General features: G+C 37.5%; 1 protein-coding gene across 1 annotated transcript; it reads left to right on the forward strand.

Annotated features, from left to right (window-relative positions):
• The first annotated feature begins 9,488 nt into the window (after positions 1-9,488).
• On the forward strand, positions 9,489-25,251 carry LOC114480677 (fatty-acid amide hydrolase 2-B-like). Its single transcript, XM_028475054.1, is given in 13 exon segments — positions 9,489-9,748; positions 13,270-13,352; positions 14,276-14,412; positions 15,622-15,831; positions 15,903-16,022; positions 16,929-17,064; positions 17,999-18,116; positions 19,678-19,797; positions 22,564-22,675; positions 22,762-22,950; positions 24,637-24,653; positions 24,655-24,715; positions 24,718-25,251. Coding segments are annotated over 13 exon segments (1,581 nt in total). The 5' UTR covers positions 9,489-9,565; the 3' UTR covers positions 24,813-25,251.
• Positions 25,252-25,347: the final 96 nt, after the last annotated feature.

The raw sequence follows: 25,347 nt of genomic DNA on the forward strand, positions 1-25,347 counted from the left end.
TCATTCAAATCTGTTCATAACTTTTCAAGTTATCTTGCAAACAGACAGAATGAATGACAGACAGACAAATGGAGGGTAAAACATAACCTTACCTCTCTTCACTTTGCTCCGCTTCTGCGCTTCACTCTTGGCGGAGGTAAATTTGGAACAGATACAGTAGGCTTCCATACTAATATACTTCCATAAGAATTAAGCAAATTGCTATTTATCGCTAGTTATTTTGTTTGAACGCATATGGGCGACATTTTCATTAGAGGCACTTTTAGGATGTTGAAAATCGTGGAATTTAAAGGTTGCAGTAGCTCACTTGATTTTCCATGTTAGTTATGGAGGTAGATTTGTGTCTTTGTTATTCAATTATTATTATTATTATTATTATTATTATTATTATTATTATTATTTATTTTATTTTTTTTAAACTCAAAAAAAAAAAAAACTCTTTTCAATCAAAGTTTACTTCAATCAAAAATAAATATTTTAAATCAAAGGAGAAAAAAAAGTATTTCCAAGTGATTGCATTTGAACACTTTTTTTCTTTAATTGAAAATATTTTTTTGTGATTGAATTTTATTTCTTTATTTTTGATAATAAAGACAAAAATGTACTACCCACAGTTATGGCTCAAACACACAAAAAACAGGACTTCAATTACACACACACAAAAAAAAAAAAACTTCAATCAACAAAAGTTTATTTCAATCCAAAAAAAAAAAAAAAAAAAAAGAGCAAAGCATTTTCAATCATAGAAAAAAAAGTGTTCAAATGCAATTATTTGGGCCTCAAATATTTTTTTGCATTTCATCACAATTTTCTTTGATCAAAAATATTTATTTTTTGATTAAATTGAGTTTTACTCTTGGAAAAAAATGTTTTTGATTGAAGTGATTTTTTATTGAAAATACAATTTTTATTTTTTATTTTTATTGAATAATAAAGACAAATATCTACCTCCATGGCGTGCTGTTTGAGCAGCATAGCAGCAGTGCTGAACTTTTCCTAATTTTTCTTTAACATGGGGTTGAATGATTACTGAAGTGGATCAGGGCCAATTTTGATGGAGAAAATAATTTTGGAAGATTAAAATGGAAATGTTGAGATTAAAGTTTAAACTTCAAGAATAAACTCAAAATACAATATTGTTATGAAAGTCAAAGGATTGCAAATAGAAGTCAAATCTGTTCAAAAGTATTGGGCCCGGACACATTGGGCCCATAATTAAAATTTCACCTATATACTGTAACTAGAGATGTCTGATATTAAAGCTGTTACTCACAGTATTTTTTTTTTAATAACATAAAGACATAATATATGGCTCATTGATCAATGAATCAAATATAATTTGCTTTAAAAAAATAAATAAATTTAAAAAAAAAAAACGTAAAAGGTTAAAATTGACACACACAAAAAAAAAAAAAATCTGTTTTCATCTCCACCGTTTTTTGAGCATTGCATTGTGGGATGTGGGTGCATAGAAGTGTTTATATTAATTCCAAAATATCTTGAGGAATACCAGAAACAAACCAGAACAAAAACAGTGTCAAGCTAATCACTGTTCTCCTTGTCTGGCGAAGAAACACAAGAAATATCAACATGAATGAAGTAAAAACACTCCCACAATGCAATGCGTGAAACTTTACCAAAAATGGCCATAAGAGAGTGTTTCCAGTAGAGACTGAAACTAAATTTTAATCAGTAATTTCAACGTTTTTTCTGTCTTTTACAATTAATTTTGATGGCTAACAAAATGTCAATACATAGCTGTCATAATCAATCCATTAGCTAGCCAAACAGCTAACAACAACGTCAACCCAACTATATTTAGCTAGTAGCCACTGTAAGTGAAATGATTTTCACGGTCTAGGTTTGTTAACTGAACAACTCGAGCTTGCAAACATAAAATTATTTTCCGTGTGTGCATGCCTAGCTAACACTTCCTTTAGCCCACTTTTAAAGCATACAATAGAAGCAGAAAAACAATGATATTGTCAGAGAAATAATATGACAGCAATACTACTAAGGTGACACAAGTAACCTAAAGAAGCATTCAAAACTGGTATAAAGTTACCAGTTCATCCATGCTCTTTGCAGCTAATTTAGCATGCTTTGCTACTGTGTAATTTAAAGGTGTCGGATCTCACCGGGCTCACGACAAACAGTGTCATCTCACACCTTACATTTCCTAAGCAGTGACACGTTTACACAGTCAGGTGGTGGTGGTGGAGGTGGTGTGCGACCAGCGCTCTTGATGCTTTATCATTATGTTTTTTTTTTTGGCTCGGCCTTCAAGCCACACACTGCCTGACAATAACCTGGTGATGAATACATGGAATAAGTCATTGTACACATGCATTATTCACAGCTGCTCATCACTCTGGTCTATTTGTCCGGAGCTTTACTCTGCGTACTGTGGGGATTGCGTGCAAGCACTCGTGAGTCGGTGTTTGTTTGACCTTTGTGAAAAATCTCCAAGTAGATTAAGCGGATGCAAACTTTTGACAAGAAAAATAAGAGAAAACAATGTTATAAAATGGTCAATCTTATGGCATAATCATTGTTATCATATTTATGTTAATAACTGTTCAGGATTTTCAGATCGGTCTGGACTCTGGTGTAAATAAAACATCAAAACCATGAGTCCCTCCGGCATCTCCATTTCTAATTTCCACTCCAGCATCCACCCTGGATGGTCCAAATCTACACTACAAACCCACTGTGTCTCCAGTATGACCTTCCCATTGGTGGTCACCCATCATTAAACCTCATCTGAAGGTGCTAACAATCACACCCCCTTATTGGCAGGGGGTCTAGGGTCCTTATAATTGGTTTTTGTAGCGCACCAGCTGTTTCTTGTGCCCGCAGGCGAGTTCCCAAAGGTGGGATGGAGGGGGGGTGTGTTTAGTGTGAGTGTGTGTGTGTGTGTGTGTGTACCACATGGGACACTGACCTCCTCCCACTTCTTCACACCTCCACCCCTTCTCTATCCTCTCATCCTGAATGAAGTACTGCTCACAAATGGACCAACAGACATGTGGAGATTTCACTGTGATTGGTAAACACATACAGTGTGAATAACAGTAACAATGCACAACTGATTAGAACCCTTTAGACGTTAACAACTAGATCTAGAAAGGTAAAGTACCGTTCATTTGTTTACTCGGATGAGATCCAGCCAGGGCCATGCCACATCCAGGACAGTGTTGGTTCCTTCCCACTGGTCGTAATCCAAGTATCCTCTCCCACTTCAGTGGTAGGTGGCCCATATCGCTGAGAAACTTCACTTCGTCAGGTTGGCTTTGCACCTTCCTTTACTCGTACAAAGTCAGTTTCTGATCTTCAAGATAAGTTGGGCTTCCTGCTGCCATCGTTGGATTGGCTCTTTCTCGTGTTTGTTGCGTTCCAGCTCCATGAAACCATGCCAGCTTCTTAACCACTTTATGTACTTGCCTTGATCACACGGTTTAACATCAATCCCAATCCAGATCATGTACATATGCTGATGTAAAGGCATAATTTCAGCTGTCCTCTGATTTTGACCCACAACAGTTGCTCTGCATTGATGAAGTCCACGCTGAGACGGGAATGTATATATATAAAAAACACATTTAATAAAGAAAAGAGCAAAGGATAAATACAACGACCCTCTTCCGCAAGAGGGGTGACGCGCCTGAACCGTGAAAGAGTAAAGCAATATATTTTATAGCTGATGAAGAGGAAGGGGAGGGTGGGCGTGAAGGGAGGAAGGATTTTGATGGAAAATGACTGCTTCTTCAGAGCTCTCCTTATCAGAGTTATGCTGAGACCTTGAGTAGAGACTGGTTTTTGCTGGCACTGTGAATACAGCACAATCTGTCTGTACTGCGAGTAATCTAACATGACTCAGCAAAGGAGCAACGTCTATGTTCAAAAGTACAACAAATAATGCAGTCATTGTGATAAAACACATGAAAAATTGTACACATGAACACATATTTGATGATGTGATAAATATAATAACTGCCGTATCACTGACAACCTGAGCATTACAACTCAAGTATCCTCTTCAGAGTGATCAAGACAGAACATGACATGGTAGCTACTATTATGGAAACTACCATCATCCAAGTTCCACAAAGACACAGACTTCTGTTTTTAATTCGCCAAAATAAGGGGTGAACAAAACACCTACATATCTGACCGGTCATTGTGCTCCTAAAGCGCTCTGAATCCCTGAAGAACTTTGGTGCGAACCGTGACCGTACTCCTTCCTACCGAAGACACGTAGAGAAGACCAAGGCTAAGGTTCAGACTTGGAACCTTTGAAAGTGACTCAACCAGAGCTGTTTCCAGCTTTATGCAAGATGCTGTTTGGGGGGCCACAGTTTGTGTAGCTAGAGGGAAGGATTTCTAATCCAATAAATGGTCAACACAATACTGAATGGTCGGTACCTGTCAATCATTAGCCTAAAACTTGTCTGCTGAAATACACAAACTTTGGAGTCCAATGATTTTGACTTAATTACTCCTCAAAAACATATGCCACAGCTTATGATAGAAGTTTACTGTATTCTTATATCCTACATTGGTTTTTAAATACATTAGGGACAAATACAAGAACATTTCGGCATTGAGGCCCCCTAGTGACTCATGGGGCCCTTTGCAGTTGCATAGTCCACCTATAGGCAGAAACGCCTATGGACTGCTGCTCTAGCACTCTGATTTTTGTGTAAAGACCAATAAAATAAATAAGTTGAGGTATAGGTATGAGGTTATTAAACAAAAATGCAAAGAAAAGCTTATTCTAAAGCCTAAAAATGGCAATTTGATAGTTTGAATTGCTCTATTGCTTATCTGGTGTCATTATTGGCCTTCTGCTGTGACATTTAAAGTTAAATTCCATCCTGGTATGAATATTTCAAAGTGCATGCTAATAAATTCCTGAGAGTTTTACTTACGTTAAGGTTTACATTTTTTTCGGCAACTATTTATATTTGGTTCTTGTTTTCTAAAAAAAAAAATGAATGGTCAAAGACAAAGATATTCAGGTTCTTGTGTGAGTATATCAAATAGCAGTGGAATTCATTGCGATGCCAAGGGGTGCCACGTAAAATCTTGCCCAGGGCACCAAATTACTCAAGGCCGGCACTGGTTAACAGGGTTCCACTTGATTTGATTGGACAAACTTCTCACTTACTCTTTACCTTCCCGTCTCTGTCAAGGTAAATCCGCAGAAACGTCAAGTGCTTTGCGTTGAACTAATGGAAAGAGTTGATTAGACGATACACCTCCTGCTCTTGCCCCCAAGGGACAAACAAATCAGCCTTGCATTGGTCTCCTGGGTCCAACGATGGGGCTGCAAAAGTGGATGAAAGTGAAGCTCTGGGCTTAAACAGATAAATAAAAATAAATTAGTGTCCACTCAGAAATGACTGCATCCTCGAGGGGTTTGAGTGGCGGATCTCATTGTGAAAACCAAATGTCTGGGAGTGCAAAGAAAGACCCGTTTGTGTTGCAGACTTTTTCAAAAGCCGCGTGTGAAATCTGACCCTAACAAAGTGCTACGTACAGGCTACTCTTGACACAAAAAAGGGGCCTGCAGAGACGACGGAAACCAATACAAAAAAACGCCCCAAAGCCATCCTCTTGTTACTGGTTGACTACTGTATCGTTTTCCCCTCGAGCACACATTCACAAAGACATCCCATAGAACCCAACGGAGAACACGCTATACTCTGCAGGCAAAGACGCCATAACCTGAACATAATAGGCAGGTAAATGCAGCTTTAATTGCTTTGTGAGCTTCTCACACACACACAACCACACACACACACACACTCCTGCCTCTACATGCCCGATGGTTGTCTGAGCCTCAGGTTTCACCTCACGGCTGATCAAGTTTTCTGTTTTTCTGCGCGCGGCTGAGGTCCTGATATGTTTGTGCTCCTCCTGGAGGCGTTCGCCGCCTCCCGCCTCCATTTTGTCAACAAATGTGGTTTAGTGCACAAAGACACAGCCCCCCCACCCCCCGGGGGCTGTGTGTCAATGGGTCGATCAGAGGCCAGAGGTCAGCAGTGCTAAAGAGACGTCACTAACTAGTGAGTTTCGTAGAAAACTGATCTCATCTTGGAAAAGTTGCCTTCACGTGAAATCAAGTTTTCTGTGAAATGAGATCAGGATCATGTGACTTTTAATTTGGATAAAAACACTAAATCAGATTCTTTCTCTTGTCCTGAAGGCAATGCTAATTTTGCCAAGAATATTTAATTTTCTTTTAGTCTTATTCACTTAAACACTGGATTTAGTTAAAGTCACATTCCGTTTTTCTAGTTTAGTTTTGACTGTATTTCAAATTTAGTGTGTAAGAAAACCAGTTTTAATTTTAGTCTCATTTTAGTCATTTTTTAAAATACCGTAATAGATTTTGCAAAATTATGTTTGTCGTGGTTGTAAAACTAAAAACTCCATTGTAAGCACACATTTAACTATTGTTAACTGTAAATAAATATGTATACAAATATTGTTTCTTTTGTTTTAGAGGTTTATATAAAAATAAATGTGTATAAATCCTTGTAAATATGTAAAAGGAAGCTTTAATGGATGAGGGCGGGTTGTCAAATTTGTTGATTCACTCTATTAGCAAATTTGACATTATTACATTTGCTGCTAAAAGCATAGTTTAATGCACTAAATCCATCCATCAATCCATGTGTTGCATTTCTACCCAGTAAATGAGATTTAGGATTATTTTTAATCTGCTCTTGTTCTTTTTTTTTTTTTACAACCCAAACCAGCTTTTTATTCAGTTTTTTTTTTTTTTTTTTTTATTCATTTATTATGACACTTCTACACTTGAACTCAAACAAATATGGACTAGACTTGCCATTCAACCCTTAACAACATTTTATACACCCATTTCCTCAAAGTAACCTAAACATTGCATTGTGGGAAAAATAATAGATAATCTGTGTATCCTCAGGGAGAACATGCAAACTGCACAGAAAGACCTGAGCCAGTGGGACATTAGGTCACAAACTAATGATGCTAATCCAAGCAGTAAACACACAAGATAGAGATGAAGTATAAACTAGTAACAAATACCTATCCACTTTAGTCAATATGTCAAAGTTAAATAAAGTATTTATAAAGCAGGTTCATGTAATACAAACATTATATATATATATATATATATATATATATATATATATATATATATATATATAGATGACTGTGCACATTCACAAAGACATTGTTTTTATTTGTATTTTTTAATGAACATTCAAATTTAATAAGGCAACAGTAAAGAATCCAGAAAATGAAACATAAATGTATTCTGGGATGGATGGATGGATGGATGGATGGATGGATGGATGAATGGATGGATGGATGGGAGGCGGACACACACGCGCACATACACGCATGCGCGCTCTACGTGCCAAATAAAAGCTGCTCCCGTTGCTCTTTACGCTGCTTCCATCTAGCGGCGACACAGCGACACTACACTGGGTGTTTAAAGAAATACATTTCGAAGAACACATTAAAACTCTGACCTAAACACAGAAACCTCGGAAGTCATGGATTTAAACTGTTTTCAAATGAATTGCTGCACTCTTAAATGGCAACAGAAAATGAAAATCCACTCTGCTTCTCACTATTTAAATGTCCTCTAAAATGACTGAATATTCACTTTTAAATCCAAACTGAGGCGATTTTCGCACGATTACATATCTTTCACTTGCCTACATTTTTAATTTATTCCTTGTTGTGTTTGACCAAGTATTTTTACCGATTGCAACAAATTGTTTGTGTGCTAACATGCTAGCCGCTACTTCCCTTGAACAATAGATTGTTCATCTATAAGCGAGACTTCCTGTTTAAATAAAGGTCAATTAGATCAAACCGGAAACAATGGCAAATAAATGAATAACTGGCATTGAGAATAAAATGTTGGCACTGAAAAAGCTGAAAATTATCAAATCTAAATGTTGATTCTAAATTTAAAAGTTAAATCTATAGCTAAATGTAAAATGTGAATCAAAAAATGTATCATTTAGATTTAGTTTTAACATTGACATTACATTTTTTATGAGAAAAACAAATGTCACACATTTCACAAATATTGCTGTAAATCTGGTCAAAAGTAACCTTTAAAAAAAGTTTACTACATCCTAATAAAAACATTTTCAATCAAAGAAAGAAGTGTTCAAATGCAAAAAAATATTTAATTTAATTTTTTTGGGGAGATTTAATAATAAAGAAATAAAGACACAAATCTACCTTGATAAATAGACGTGTTAGGTGTTTCCCTAAAATATTTTGTAAAAATATTTTCCGTAGTGATATTTCAAAAAGGTGTATTTTTAAATTGATTTTTTTTTTTTTTTTTTAAAGTTATGTAAGGTTTATTACTTTCAATGTTTGTAAAAGCGGAAAACCATATTAAGTGTGGTGTCAGGCTACCTCACTACTTACTTTTATTTTGTAAAACAAGGCTAGCTAGTCATGCTTCAAACACGCTTAAAAAAATCTTTGGTTGCAAATTAAATAAATAAATGGCACCGAGAAAAAAAAAAAAAAACTTGTAAAGGGCCTTTGGCTTTAAAATAGTTCCACATTTTCTTCTCATTTCTTTATTTCCAATGCTGATTATTATTATTATTTTCAATTTCAATGTTTTTAACATTAGGGTTCTGGCTCCATATAAAACCAGTTTTTGTTGTAAATAGGGAAGGAGGTAGATTTGTGTCTTTATTATTCAATCAAAAATAAATATTTTCAATGAAAGAAAAGTGCAAGAAAATATTTGAGACACAAATAATTCAATTTGAATACTTTTTTCTTTCATTGAAAATATTTATTTTTGATTGAAGACACAAATAAACACAAATCTACCTCCATAAATATATATATACGTGTTTCCCTAAAATGTTTCGTAAAAACATTTTCCATCGTGAATTTAAAAAGGCAGATTTTTTTTTCAATTGTTAGTTATGTGAGGCCTTGATTAATACTTTCAATGTATTTAAAAAACTGTTTTAAATGGAAAACCATAAAAGTGTGATATCAGGCTACTTCACTACTTACTTTTATTTTGTATTTAAAATTTAAATAACTAAAGTCTTCGGTTGCAAATGGGTTTTGTTGCTAAAAAAATCATGTTTGAGCTTGTTTTTAATATGCAATAGGGAGATAAAGTTGCATTTAAACTTCTTTTATTTTGTAAAACACGTTCAAGAATTAGGTGAATGGTAGGTGGGATCATATCATCATACATCATAATGCTTTAAAATTTAAATACATTTATAATAATAATAATAATGTGTTTTGCCATCATTTTGTTGCTGAAAAGCAGGTTTAAGTTTGTTTTTAACGTTCAATAAGGAAATAAGTTTTCATTTAAAGAATAATATTCATGGGTTAAATATTGTCTGGATTGGCCATTCTGAGATGAGTTTAGTGGGTTTTCCGTGGACTTTGTCTCCTGCAGACTTTTATTGTAACACATAAACACTGGCTTCCTGTGCACTGACTCTAGCTTGACGCTGTGCATGTGTCCCTGTGGTGGTTCTGTGTGCAGCAGACAGCAGTCACCATGGCTCTCAGTTTACTGGAGAAGCTCCAGGTCTGGTTCTTCAGGGCGACGATGGCCGTCCTCTACGCCGTCTTTCGCTTCTTCTCTCCGGCTACAGACGCCGGGAAGAAGCTGCCGCCGATCCGCAACGATCTGCTGCTTGTGTCCGCCACACAGCTCGCTAAGAAGATCCGGAGGAGAGAGGTTCGTAATCCGGTTGAAAGGAGGGGCACAGCCCCTTCTACAGCTGTGCGGTGATTGCATGTTCTCACATGGGTGCTGGGCTGGGCTTATGCAAGCAGTGAGTGACCTTTAACCCAGAACAGCTGTACATTGGCTCCACTTTACATCCACGTTCACAAAACTTTAAGGCCGCGGCTGCAGCGCCCCTCATTGGCCAGTTTAGGTGACGTCATATGTGAACCACGTGACTTAAAGTTATGCCAGTTTTACTTTAGCTCATATTTATTTTCAGCTACCCCGCTAACCCTTTTATTTTGGAAATAAAGTCCCCCCGGACGATAGATAGATGTGCCAGGATAGCCGAGTGGAAGACTGCTCACCGCTATCGTGGGTTCGAATCCCACATTTGACAATTTTTTTTTTCTTCTTCATTTTAACCAATTTAACACGGCAAAGTCCGCCTTTAAATACATATCCAACAAAAAATAAACATTTTAGGGTTTGGGTTAGAGTTGGGGTTAGGGATAGTGTTACAGTTAGGGTTCGGAACAGAACTTTTAGTCACGTGGTGCACCTATCACGTGACCTAAACTGGCCAATGAGGGGCGCTGCGTATTCATAGAGTTGCAGTCTACGCATACATATAACGTAACTGTAGCCACAGCCTTTATTTTAGCCCTAACCCAGGAAATACCCTAAAATGTGTTTTTTTTTGTTGTTTTTTTTTTGTAAATGTATTTCTAAAGGTAAAATTTGTCGTGTTAAATATGCTAAATTGAAAAAAAAATATATATATATATGACAAAAGCGGGATTTGAACCCACAGCAGCCGAAAGAAGAATTCTCCATCCTGGCGCGGTGATAACACAGGCACATTACGCTTATGTAGAAACGGTCCGGAAATTGTACCCATAGTTCCGGGGGCTGTTGATACATTTCCTTATCAATAGACACTTCAAAACTTTATTGCAGATGTCGTCAACTGGTGGCTCGGGGGCCACATCCGGCCCTCGGTCTAATTGTATGCGGCCCCCAAAGTAAATGCAGAAAATGATATTAAAATATACAAAACAACAGCAAGAGTACACTAAAATATACAAAAACATTACGACATTACAAAAAAATACAGTAGTAAAAGACAAGAAAAAAGGCGCACAGTGGCTTAGTATTTAACACGTACGCCTCACAGCAAGAAGGTCCTGGATTCAAGCTTTGAGGTGGACATTTGGGTCCTTTTTGTGTGCATGTTCTCCCTAACATAATGTTAGAAATTATCTATTTATTTATTTTAACTAGATTGTATCTACCTCCTTAAACTTAAACTGTATGTCTAGATAAGCAACTGGTTTTATTGCACCTTTTTACTACTTTTGTTTTGAAGGAGACAATTTTTTTTGTTTTTGTTTTGTTATATCATTTTTTTTTAATAATAACCAAATATGGAATTTTACAATTCACAACAAAATGCCAAAATTAAGAACTTGCCAGCGGAACAGCAACTTATTACAGTATTATGGTAAACAATCATAGAAAACAAAATAAAACAACACAGGGAATATTGTTTGTGCGTAGTTGGGGGGGAAAAAAATCACATAAAAAAATGAAACAATGGTAAGCAAATATGATATCAGTCAAGATGTCATTCATTTAGAATAAAAAGATGAAGGACAATGTTATAGAACATCCATTTTTAATGGCTATATTTTTTTGTATTCACATACGAGTAAAGGAATCAGAAAATAATTGAATTTTTGTTTAATTAAATGTTGTGAAATGCATCTACTTTGTGTTTTACAATGTGCTTAGTTTGATCTAAAAACTAAGACCCTTATTATGTCAACGATGTCAAAGATACTATCATTGAATAAGTTGGAGAGATAGGACGTCTTTCTTGCGTTAGTTGGGTTTAAACTCACCAGTTGACGATGCAGTGGTTCAGGGATCAGTGACAGTGGATACGGAGGACACAGAATGTGATGGTGGTGTTTACTTTGTGGGACCAGTCAGTCGTTGCTCTGAAAACAGCATCAGTTGTTTCAGCTTCACCTCCACAGTTTACCTACACCCGGAAATTGGACCAAACGTAACCGCCGACAGCTTTACTAAGTTCTAATAAACAAAGGCGATATTAAACACTTTCTGTTTTCTACTCCTTTTGTATGCCCCGTTTTTTAAAAATAACAATCATATTTATTTTTCAGATTTAAACTTTTTTTTAAAATTGAAATCTGCTGGAGATTGCTTTTTTAAAAATCAGATAAAGACACAATACAGGCATCACTGATCAATCATTGATCAAAAAATCATTTCCTCAGAAAAAACACTGTCGGACTTTGTTGTAAAAGCTTTGTGGGTAGTGGATTCCCATAGATGGATGCATCGAAGTGTTTCACATCCCACATCCCACAATGCAATGCACAAAACTTTTCTGAAGATGTCAATAAGAGAGTGTTTACAGTAACGATCAAAACACATTTTTGAGCGGCAATTTCAACCTTTTACATATTTTTTTCAAGCAAATAATCTTGGGTTTATTGATCTATGAGTCCTACGCTCTCTTCATTTGATAAAAACATTGGTCTCCAGCAGCTTTAAGGCACCACTGTTGTCTGTATACTAAAAGAGAGGCCAGGGTGCGTTCACACCGACGGATTGTAGAGTGTTTCAAATGCTCGAGGATTCTTTTACTTGTATAGTCTGCCTCGTTGGGGTTGGTGTGAACGCGCAAACGAAGTCTAGAGCAGATTGTTTCTACTGGTCTAGGAGCGTTTTGTGAACGCAACCGCGCTCGGAGCGGACTAAAAACAGGAAGTATTGATGATGACGTAGAGCGCACTGCAACATGGGTGGTCAGGAGAACGGCGACGGGGCAAAACAGGACATTAAAACAACCAAAAGCACAGCAACTTGTTGCTGCTCTATTGTTGAATGTTGTGAAAGAACAAATGGATTTCTGGTTTCTAACCACTTGAGGGTGCCGTTACTGGAGTAGAGCCTTCTCTAGGTAGCAAAACAGAAACCTGAAGAAGAGGCTCTCGTCTATTGGTCTGTGTTCACACTGCAGGCAAATCCTACCCAAATTTGATCTTTTTGCCCATATGCGACCTGTACTCGATCTGTTAAAGACGGTCTGAACAGCACAACTCCTATTTTTTCAAATCTCATATTTGGTGCTTTAAATCCGATACGTATCTGATTTTATTGCAATGCGACTACTGCAGTCTGGACGGCCGAGGCGCTTTCTAACGGACTCTTACGTCATCACAATGCGAGAACGTTGCAATTCTGGGTCCTAGAGCTGTCGTTTTTTCAGTCTCTTTAAAGTTATGAAGTACTGAATAGTGATAATTTCTTTCAGTGAGTTATAGTTTGGTTTTCTAAACAAAATATTGTTGATTGGTCCATGCCCAGTGTACCTTTGAAAGTTAATGTACAGCTCCACTGTCTTGTTGCTCGTCAATTTGTTAATATTTCTCTGTGCGTAAAACCTAACCTAACTTGGGGGCTTTGGAATGAAGGACCAACCTGCTGTGTGTGTACAGGTTTCCAGTGTGGAGGTGGTGCAGGCTTGCATCGACCGGATCCAGGAGGTTAACCCCTTACTAAACGCTGTTATAAAGGACCGGTAAGAAAATACCACTTCTTCTTTAAAAAAGAGGCATTTAACGATTCACTCAACTCCCAATAGGATTCGATTATTTTTTTTTTATCTTTTATTTTTCATTTTCAAAAGAATCAATTGATAAACTATTCAAAACAATGCAATTTAACTAAAAATAAATCTTGAATGAAATAAATAAAGGAATAATACAAATGAAGAAGAAGCCTATTAATTTAAATTCTGGTTCTATAGTGAACAATGCAAAACTGCATAATAGTTCTTTTTCTTGTTAAAAGTGCAACTGAAAATTTATTTTGTGCCTTAACAATTGGACTTAAAAAAAAAACAAAAAAAAAAACAGTCATTTCACTGATTTACGGCAGATATTTGTTTGGACTAGCAGAGGGCGCTGGTAACCCAGTGGTCGGTTGGCATACACAAATTCTTGCAGTGAAGAAGAGATGCTATGCTAGCAGACAGAGCTAATAGAAAAACGTGACTTTTACAGATATTCACGTAATATTACAGATATTCTTTCGGTGCTAAAGGGGTAATGAATCATTTATTAACATGTTTAAGAGTAGAATGCGGCCAGAAAGTAGTAGCAGATTCCACCTGCCGCTTACACTGCTGGACAAGAAAAGGGATAAATATTGTTTTAAAAAAGGTAATGCGATTCAATTTGCAAAGTATCGATGTCAATCGTGATACCTATGAATCGATTTTTAACTGCCTTACGATTAATCGTTGCATCCCTACAACACATGCAACACTTCCTTTGGCCTGAATTCAAGGAATTGAAAGTTTTTAACAATTAGGTGTTTAATGTAGATACATTCTGAAGTTATTTTGGAGGTGAATGAAGGAATTACAGTCTTGATATAGATCGTCTATGTTTTATGAATAGTCATCCGTGGTGTGAGTTGTGTTCGCCTTCCTGTGTCTAGGTTCTCGGCCGCCCTCCAGGAGGCGTCCCAGGTGGATAAGCTGATCGAGGAGGAGACGGGAGGAGAGGAGGTGCTCGAGGACCGGCTCCCTTTACTTGGAGTCCCACTTTCTGTCAAAGAGTCCTTCTCCCTTCAGGGTAAAAAAAAAATCCAGAAATGAATCTCCCATCAGCTTTGAATCAGCGAGCCAACATTTGAGTCAATGTTTGAGTTCATATACATGCAGCCACACATCGCCTCTAGGACTTTAGAGATCTGGTACAAAAGCACAGTGTGCTTGCCAGCATTGAAGGTGTGGAAGGTGTAGTGTAGCGTATCTGCATGTTCTCAACTTGTGTGTCGGCTTGGCAAAAAAAAGAAGAAACATCTTTTGCTTTTATTTTGAAAGAGAGCTGTTATGCAGCAAAGGGCTATGGCTGTGTTGGAAATGGCACACTCCGTACTATACATTACAAACTCAATGAGTATATACTGTAAGTATGATTAGGATGGTGAGCGTTCCCACTGAAGTATACCTCCAAGTTTCCCAAGATGCATTTGGAACTGACAACAACAAAAAAACTGAAGCACACTGAGGCTAAAAATCTCTGTTGATTCTCCACCTTTGAAAGTTCTGAAAGCATTTTAAGTAAGAAAATGACCAAGTAGAATATCAACATCTGGTCATTTGATCGATAAAAGTCACGGAAACACATTTAATTCTGACGTTTCTGAGATTTTCTAAGACCCGTTATTTTGCTGCTGACTAAACTTCTGGTGAACTTCAAAACAAGAGCCCTGTTTACAAAAAACGAATGGGAGACGAGAAGAGATGCTTTTGTTTTGTAAAGGGGATGTTTGATTTTTAGCTTGAAGCCGGTCCCAGAACGATTTTACATTCCTTGACTATGTGCTCGCAATGCATCGTGGGGTGCTTGAGTATGACTAGTGGACACTTAAAAAATCTGGGTAATCTTTTCACACTATCTAATGTGAACGCGCTACATACTCATTTTGATGTCAAACTTAGTATGAGTAGTACGTTAGTATGTGATTTCAAACACAGCCATTGTTTTCACACTAACTATTGTTTCAAGTTACAACATCTTCTACACTTTTGACACTAATTACCTCCACCATGAAGGTAATATTGTTTGTCTGTTAACAGGATGACGTGAAAAGGACTTAATGGATTTAGACAAAATTTTCACCAAAGATAGACCATATATCCTGGAAGAGTCCATTAAATTGTAGAGGGGATTCAGATCAATATGCTGATTCTAGATCATTTTCAAAAATCAAAAAGTCCTTATCTCCCAGATATAAAAAGTTTATTCTTGGTTATTTATTCCGTTTCTTTCTCCCAGGCATGCCAAACACCACAGGCTTGATAGCCAGGAAAGATGTCATTGCCACCGTTGACGCCCCACCGGTGGCTCTTCTAAAAAGAGCGGGTGCCATTCCACTGGGCGTGACCAACACCAGCGAGCTGTGCATGTGGTCCGAGTCCCACAACCACCTCCACGGCATCACCAAGAACCCGTACAACTTGGAGAGGACCTCAGGAGGCAGCTCGGGTTAGCCTAACAGTCGTAGCAGACATAGAAAGTTGTCATTGTGGACCTGGTTCTAACTGCTCTGCTCGCAGGAGGGGAGGGCAGTATTGTGGGCGGAGCTGGAGCAGTCATCGGCATCGGCTCGGACATCGGAGGCAGCATCCGTATACCCAGTTTTTATAATGGAATATTTGGCCACAAAACAACTCCAGGTAAACAAAACTGAATGTGTGTTTTAGGTTTTTTTGGTTCAAACTTTCCTTAAATAGTAACTACGGTAAACCTAATTGGTATAAAGTAGTGCTGTTGATTTATTCTAGTCAAACTCTTGACTTTTTAGTCAAAGTATTTCAATGTCGCACATGACTGCCCTCTATGGCAGGGGTGTCAAACTCATTTTAGTGCAAGGGCCAAATACTTTCCAGTTTGATCACAGGTGGGCTGCAGGTTTTAGGCGCAAAAACAAACAATTTCAACACTAATGTGCCCAAGTTTTCACTTCCAGTTATGAATTACACATAAAGCATTAACAATATCTCAGCAATAAGTGACTAATACTTAATTGTCCTTTGATTTCTGTTTCTTTTTACCAATTTTTTATTTATTTTGAGATTTTGTGGAATAGTTTTGGAAAAATTGCAGGTTTTAGGAAAAATGTTGACTTTTTTCAACAACAACTTACAACTGAATTATTTGGTAGATAACACAATGATGAATGTTTTCTCTGTTGATTTTACTTTCTCCTGTGGGCCTAATCGGGTGCTCTGAAGGGCCGGACTTGACTCTCGGGCCTTGTGTTTGACACGTGCCCAATAGGTTGAAACTCGGATATTGCAGCTGAATTTTGCGATTGGCTCAGATGGAGGCCGATGACATTTTGGAGGCAGCTTTCGTCACAAACCAAATTATTGTTCCAGTAACCGTGTGCATATTTGTGGCTGAACCACTGTTTTTTTTTTTTTTAAATTATCCCATTTTTGTTCATGTGGGTTAGCAAAAAACAGATTCATGCTCCCTCACTTTCAACTAAGAATATAGCAAATCTTCCTTTACACATCCTAAAACTGTACTTTTACATTAAATTCATACGTGTATTCACACTGAATGTTTTGTTTCAGGTATTGTGTCCACTGAGAATCATTATCCTTCCTGCTCGGGCCGACATAAGGAGTATGTCAGCATCGGTCCAATGTGTCGCTATGCAGAAGATCTGCTGCCAATGCTCAAGATCATGGCAGGACCCAAAGCTAGCATGTGACTATACAATGACACACTAGAACAGACACGTGCTACTAGTGTTATTGATTGATTCTTGTCCAGCTCTTGACACTTTAGTCAAAGTATTTCAGTTTTGCGTATTTTGTTGTAAAAATGTAAGTGTGACTGCCCTCTATGGGTTGAAACCAGGCTATTACAATCATAGTTTCCGATTGGCTGAGAATGCTAATTTGCTACGTTTTGGTGGCTTCTTACGTCACAAACCACCACTCTTTGCTTGTTTCTTGGTTATTGCCATTTTGCAGCCAACTTGAATAGGTGCATATTGCTACCTACTGTACTGGAGTGTGTAAATCTTGGCACCGTATACTTCAGGTTACTAAAAAAAAAAAAAAAAAAAAATGCTCAGTACTAATGGGGGTATTTGGCATACCACCATTGGTATGCTAAGTACCTTGGAGCAGTCAATCATTATTGCAAGGGTTTAACGTTAAAAAAAAAAAAAAAAAAATGAAATTCATGAATTATTAAATAATAAAATCATAACCACTGTTTGTTCCGCCCCTTCTATGAAATCCAACATCTGTGGACTCAGCATTCTGTGGCGAGTTGGTTGAATTGAGATAATTCTGAATAGACAGGTATATTGAGTATTGAGTAGCTAGTTAGCATAGCATAGATTGTGCTATGGATATTTTATTGTATAGAATGGGCGTGTCTTAACTGCTCCAGGAGCCCCACCCATAATCAAGACAGTTTCTGACCTAGTGACAGGTCAGTTAAATAAATGCGGTGAAAACGAAAAGTATATTAAATTGCAGGAAAACAAACAAAAATTTGAACACACAAACCAGGAAAATGTACACAATGTGTTTAAAAGAAGGGAAAAAAGAGGCGGAGTTCAACAAAGTTGGCTTTGCAGTGTATTTGAAGGTAATGCTGACAGTGGGGTTTTTTTTTTTTCTCTCAGGTTGTCTCTGAACACAAAGGTAGACCTGAAGAAACTCAGGTTTTTCACCGTCCCTCATGACGGAGGCTCCAAGTTCACAAACCCCGTCAACAAGGAGTTCCTCGACATTCAGAGAAAGGTGTGTTCAGTTTTTGAATGACATATAAGTGAAGAGAAAAGTGTGAGTTTGATCAAGTGGATTTCTACGACGGCGTATTAGGGCCACATTAAAATTCAAAAAATGTGGGCACTACGAGATTAAAGCCGTAGTATTTCGAAATTAAAGTAGTTTTTTTCAAGATTAAAGTCATAATATTTTGAGAATAAAACCGTATCTTAAAATACTTGTAATAGTACAGTGCTCAGAATTCCCTGTTTAAGTGAACGCAACTAACAGCGATAGCCCTAAAGTCGACCACTTGCTCTCTTAGTATTTCAATTATGACTTTATTCTTGAATTATTACGACTTTAATCTTGATATACAGACCCTTTCCAAAAAATTTGAATATCATGGAAAAGTTGTTTAATTTCCATAATTTCATTCAAAAAGTTAAACTTTCATAGATTATAGATTCAGGGCCCACAATTTAAACGATTTCAAGTATTTATTTCTTTATTTCAGAATTAGAATACTGTGAAAAAAAAATCACCATTAACTTTTCAGTTTTTGCAGGAAAAAAAGAGGAGAAGAAGGACTGGACTGTTGGCCAGTGGTCCAAGGTCATCTTTTGCGATGAAAGTAAAGTGTGCCTTTCATTCGGAACCATTGGCCAACAGTCCAGTCCGTCTTCTCTTTTTTTCTGAAAAAACTGAAAAGTAAATGGTGATTTCTTCACAGTATTCTCATTTTTTGAATTCCTGTTTTCGTGGGTTTTATGAGCTGGAAGCCCAAATGATGTAAAAATAATGTGGGCCCTGAATCTATAATCTATGAAAGTTTAACTTTTTTGAAGGAAATTATGGAAATTAAACAACTTTTCCATGATATTCAAATTTTTTGTAAAGGGTCTGTATTATGATTTTACTCTTGAAATGTTATGACTTTAATCTCTTAAAATTAGGATTTTATTAGGACACAACCTTATTCTCATAAAATTACAACTTTACTCTCGAAATATTATGACTTTAATCTCGTAGTGTCCAGTTTTTTTGGGTTTTTTTCTTTCTTCTTTTAATGTTGCCCGAATACGCCGTCGTAGATTTACTCTGACAAAGAATGCAAAATTTGCCAATAATTATCGGCAAGGAACATTTCTAATTCTTTTTTTCTGATTTACTCTGAGATAATTAAGGAACGTACCTGAAATAAATGAATGAAATTTCTTAAAGGTCAGTCATGAACCGAGATGTTAGTTTTTGAAATTTCTCCAAAGACAAAAGAGAGGGGTTTTTCCATTTTTGAAACTGATTCAGAATCAGTATATTGACCTGGATTCCTTCTAAAATGTAATGGAATCTTCCATAGCGTAAGGTCGAGATTTTGTCAAAAATTTGTCAAAATCCATTAAGTATTTTTGACTTTATCCGGACAGATCTGCAGAAGCTAGGTCACACCTCATCAAAACAGTGAAACTTGGTAGCGGAGCCTCCATTTTTTGGGGGGGGAGGGTGTTTCCTTTAGTATCTCGTTGTGTAACAGATGGAGGAATGAATGAATGACTGAGAAACTTCATGATTGCAATCACGTGATGCTCCACAGATTGTGGAGCATCTGGAAGAAAACCTTGGAGTGACAGTGAAGGAAGTGGGATTCCCGGAGCTCCGGTACGGCTTCCCAATGTGGTTCACTTACCTCGGTCTACCTGATGATGATGGAAATGTAAGTCCGCTGCTCAGAGTGTCTGGTAATGTATTTATTCATAGCAGCAGTGCTGGAATCAAGCAGTCAAAGACAAACACAGTCCTGGAGGGAAAGTCCTTATAAGACATGTTTCACAGTGTAGAGTTCAGACCTGGTGTGAGTCACTGCATTGATGCCAGAAATACTTCAGTAATCTGTTTAGCTGTGCACTGCATACCACACACACACACACACACACACACAAGGATACACTCAGTTTTACACAGGCTTACAATTCTATCCACAGAAATAAAGCCACAACATTGAGCATTGACTGTTTCCTAGCTTTCATTTTGTGTGTTAAACAGGTTCGAGTCTTCACAGCTGACATGCTTGTGACTAACACACACACACACACACACACACACACACACACACACACACACATTTATTCAGGCGTGTCAGAGCCTGATATGTAACAATAACCCAAAATGTAACAAGACACCTCAAAGAAGACAAACTATTCAGACGGGCAGGCTCTGTGGTTGGCATGAAGCTGGACTCTATGGTGACGGTGGCAGAGAGGAGAACACTGGACAAAGTATGGAACACCCTCATCATCAACCAGAGGAGCCTGTTCAGTCCAGTATGCATGTACTATAACTGTTCTTGAAGCCAAAATATAGGGCTTAGAGGCGCCGCCATCTTGCAATTTTGACGTAATTTGGAGCCAGCAGCTTAGATGTAAATGTAAGAATGTATTGTATTATTTTGGTAGTGTGCCTCATAAATCCTTAGAATTTAAAGCATCAACTATGTAGAAACGTACGTACGTACACCTCAGGACTTGACGTAAAATACCGCACATTTCCACGCCCACTCCAGTTTCTGAACATCAGGATTTTGTCGTGGATTATGACGTACGCACGTTTTTGGGCGTATGTACCTTTTGTACATGAGGCCCCTGATGATTTCACACTGGAAATTCTACCAACGTCTTGTTCAGATGATCAGATCATAGAGGGTAGTACTAGTACTTGTCGATCAAAAAACTGAACGGTAAAGTTTAATGGCGTCTTGACTTTCCTTCACGACGTAACTGCTTATGCTATTCACAAAGAGAGATACGCAAGATCCGCGGCTGTCAATCATTGTCTTATATGATGTCCAATCCCGTTTCTCAACCTCAAATAACGTATTTAAAAACAAACCACAGAAAAATTAACTGAACTTGAACACAATGTACGGTGATATTCAGCAGAGTTTAGGTTTGGAAAAAAATTATGTGACAAGTATTTTAACTTTACAGTTTGACCCACATCCCATCTGTTATCATTGAAGGGGCGAGGTTTATGACCTATACTGCAGCCAGTCAGCAGGGGGAGCTCTAAAAAAAAAAAAAAGGCTTTACTTCCTCGGGAGGATGTCCCGTCCATCTTTTTTACAGTTTATGGTTCAGCCACAGACTGCTCCTTCCAAAGTGCAGAACCAACAGACTGAAGCACTCCTTTGTCCCTCAGACCATCAATCTGTACGACTTCTGGGTCGGGGGGAGGAGGGTTAACAGATAGACAGAAGAGGAGCAGTAGTTGTAGTCTGTAGCACCAGCCTTGTTTGTTTATTTATTTCTGTACATTCTGATTTCTTCTAGTATATTCTCCATATTTTGTATTTCTGTATTTATATATTTAAACTCTGTGTGCTGCTTTTCTTTTCTGTAATGCTGCTGGAAATCTAAGTTCCCTGACAGAACCTTCCCAAGGGATTATTAAATTGTATCTAATTCAAATTAATTTCATTTAATCTATTTAAGACCTGAATTGTTATTAAAAAAAATATAATAATTTGCGCCTTTTCTTATATATATATATAAACTTTATGTATGTACATGTACTGTATGAAGGTAAGAAAAAAGTTATATATTTATTTATATATATATACACACACAAACAAATTTATGCATACGCATTTGTGTATGATACTACTCTTTACATTGAAGCAATATAAATAATCCATAAATCCTCAACTCACTCTATGATCTAATAAAATTATTACACTATTGGTGGAAAAAAAATATTTTGCCTGCCCCATAATCTAATTCTTGTTACATTTTCCATTAAGTGTCATTTGATAAATAATACACTTCAACTTTATTTGTATAGCGCAAATGACTACAAAGCGCTTTCAAAATATAAAATTCTTTAGAGGAAAAGAAAAAATCCCAAAAAATCGACATGAACAAGCATCAGCGACAGTTGGAAGAAAAAACTCCCTTTTAACAGGAAGAAATCTCCGTTAGAACCAGGTTCAGAGGTGGCAGCCATCTGCTTCGACTGGTTGGGGTTAGTGGACAGAAGGAGGAGAACATAGAGATAGAGAGATGGAACATCAGACTAGTTGAACCACAGATCAGGAATTGCCAGCTCCAGCATCAAGACACCTGAAACAGAAAAGAGAGTGAAGGGCGAGGAGAAGGCACAGACTGCAGAAAAAACACGATTTACTCTTAGCAGGTCTGCCTGCATATGAACACCTGGTGCTAGACTATGTGAGTGGAATGAGAATAAGGATGGTGCTGCATGGTGTGTAAGCAGTGTGGTGGGTATACATCGAGGATCAAAAGTTGGGGGTTGGCTACAACCCAGTGCACAACTGTGTCTGACTGGGCATCTTATGACACCTTTGGAGCTATGTTAAAGACTTCAATTGTACGGAGACTGTATATTCTTGCTGTTTTATACCAATAAACACCTACATCTTGATTCTGAGCCTGAGAAAACCCATGTCTATGATGCATTTCCTCAGCCACCCAAGCCGTTCGCTGAGCTGATGGGAGGACCTGGACCTGCAGCCTGGCCCATGTGGGAATTTCTAAAACGTCTGTTTGGAAAATCCAACCACACCCTGCCTGCTATATGTAAGACTGATGAGTTGCTAACCGGACATAATCAGTTCTTTACTCATAGTGACGTTTACAGTGATGATTGTTTATGATGTGTTCAGTTTTGGGTTTGATGGAGATGACCCATCCGTCCAAACCGTCAGAGTTCATGATCCAGCAGAAGCAGCAGCTGCAGAGGAAGATGGACGAGCTGCTGGGAACAGATGCCGTTTTGCTTTATCCTTCCCACCCAAAGGTGGCACCACACCACCACCAGCCACTATTCAACGCCTTTGACTTCGCCTACACCGGTCAGTGATACGCCCACAGCCTGGATAAACACATCAACAAACAGCAACTTTAACAGTGTGAAATTACATAACCAACTCACTCATAAGTGCAATTAAGTGTAATTGCACAATTTAAAATCTGTCCATTATTGACAAATTTAAGAAAGTCGCTGTAATTTGAGCGTCCGATACTAGATCTCACGTCAAGTCTGATCTTGTGTATGCAAGTCTGAGTGTGTAGATTTGTAGTTCAGCACAGGAAAAGACTGAAAATTAAGTATTAAATAAGCCTCAGCCGTCATTTAAGCAGAAGCAGACACACATTCAGAACAGATCTAAACATAGTAAAATTAATTTAATTAAGTTTTAAAAAGTACACATTATTAATACCACTTTTTTGGTTTTCCTTTCACGGAATACCATATAACCCCAAACTGCTTCTGTTCTGTGTTGGAGAATGAAGTCCTATTTCCTCTGCACAGCCCAACATTCATGCTTTTAAATTAAAATAGTTCCTTAAACTTTCACAAATTTGCTGCAGTAATTGTAATAACGTGATGAATTATAGGTGAAATTGGCTGAAAGCATAATAAACATAGACAAGGGACAACATTTAGTAATTTTTAAGGCTTTTTAAAAAACGTTTTTAATCATTAATTTCTTTTAATGTGATATTTTTATTGTCTAAAGCATGCGGACTGAGGCCGATATAAACATCAAATAGGTGTGTGTCTCCAGGATCTCTGTTGTGAAGTTGCTCGCAGCGCACACAGGGGGGCAGACTTCACCTGCACAGTAGCTGATCCTCTTCCACTGAGCATTCAAATGAGCTTCTTTAATTCCAGTTTTCACATGTTCAAAGAGCAAATCTTTGTTTTGCTCCACCTCAGATGTGAGGATGCTTCTTTTCATCTTGGAAAAGCTTCTTTTCTTGTTTCACCTCAATAGATGGGGCGTCCGAAACAGAAGGGTGGAACAAGTTAATGATGATCGAATTCAGCTGCCACATTTACACCTGATCATTTGTACGCAGGGATTGGTGGAAATACGGATGTTTCATAAATCACACGTTGGTCCTGTCTCACGACCCAAATGTGCATTTAGATTTACACCTGTTTTCACGCAAAGGTTGATAAATGAGGGCCATCATGTGTATATAATAAATCAAACCTTCTTTAGATCAAAGATTCCCATCATTTTTTAGGGCCGTGACCACATTTTATATCACAAAGTTCTGGCGACCCAAAAGGATATGTTTCTCAAGGAATAGTTTTGATCAAGATGCATATTTTTATACTGTATTTTATTTGAAATTACATTTCTATTGGAGAAAGTTAATGTATAGAATACAAATGTTTGAGATTGAGTGTGTTGTTTTAATTAATTTTTTTTTTTTTTAAATCATAAAACCTCAAGTATTTTTTTAAGAATCAATTACTAGGACATTTCCCCACATGGCGTCACGACCCCAAGGTTGAAAAACAATGCTTTAGATATTTATTTTTAGTGCCGGATTTCCTACAGCTCAGTTACAGTAGTACACATTTTAAATTAATAATATAAAATCTGCCTTCCTGAAAATTTGGATCCCCAATATAATCTCCTTATTTCAGTATTTAATATTCCTCACATTCACAACAGTTATTATCGGCACAACGGCTAGCACAAATGGAAAAAAAGGATAATTAATATCTGTGTGTCTCTCAGGAATATTTAACATCCTGGGGCTTGCCGGTGACTCAGTGTCCTCTGGGACTGGGTGAGGAGGGTCTCCCACTGGGAGTGCAGGTGTTGCTGGGAAGCTGCAGGATCACCTTACCATCGCTACAGCTCTGTACCTGGAAAGGGCGTTCGGAGGCTGGAGGGACCCTGGAGCAAATTAAAATACACACACATACACATTGCCAACAGCTTTTCAAATCACCAAATGTCCATTAGTCTGTTTTTTAAGAAAATGTGAAGATGATGAATAGAGATTTTGGCACTATTCCAACAAAGTAGGTCTTGTTGGATTTTGTAGAATTTTCAAAGGGTAAGAATCCTCGTGTTTCAAAAGATAGATGGAAAAAGGATAAATTTAGTTTCAAATAACCTAATTGACTTTTTCACCTAACAACTCTTCACACCTTAGGAGACAATCATTCAGAAGTGAAAATTTGAAGTAAAATGTTATCAGCCAACTTGCGTCAGTTATTGCAACAAGTCTTCTGGCCAGGTAAGGATTTGGACATAGTTGCACACAGACAGCTTGCTGACTTTTTTTTTTGGAGATTTAATGTTCAGTTTACACAGTTCACTTCCCATAGCCACAGTTAGCATTGTTAGCTTGAAGTCCAGACTCGTTTCTCTGCAACTGCTAGCCACAGGCTGCCCTTCGCTCTCTTGTTCCAGCCTCTCCAAACACTTATGAAACAGGTG

This window comes from Gouania willdenowi, chromosome 18 (genome assembly GCF_900634775.1).
Source record: "Gouania willdenowi chromosome 18, fGouWil2.1, whole genome shotgun sequence".
In the NCBI taxonomy this organism is placed as follows: Eukaryota; Metazoa; Chordata; class Actinopteri; order Blenniiformes; family Gobiesocidae; genus Gouania; species Gouania willdenowi.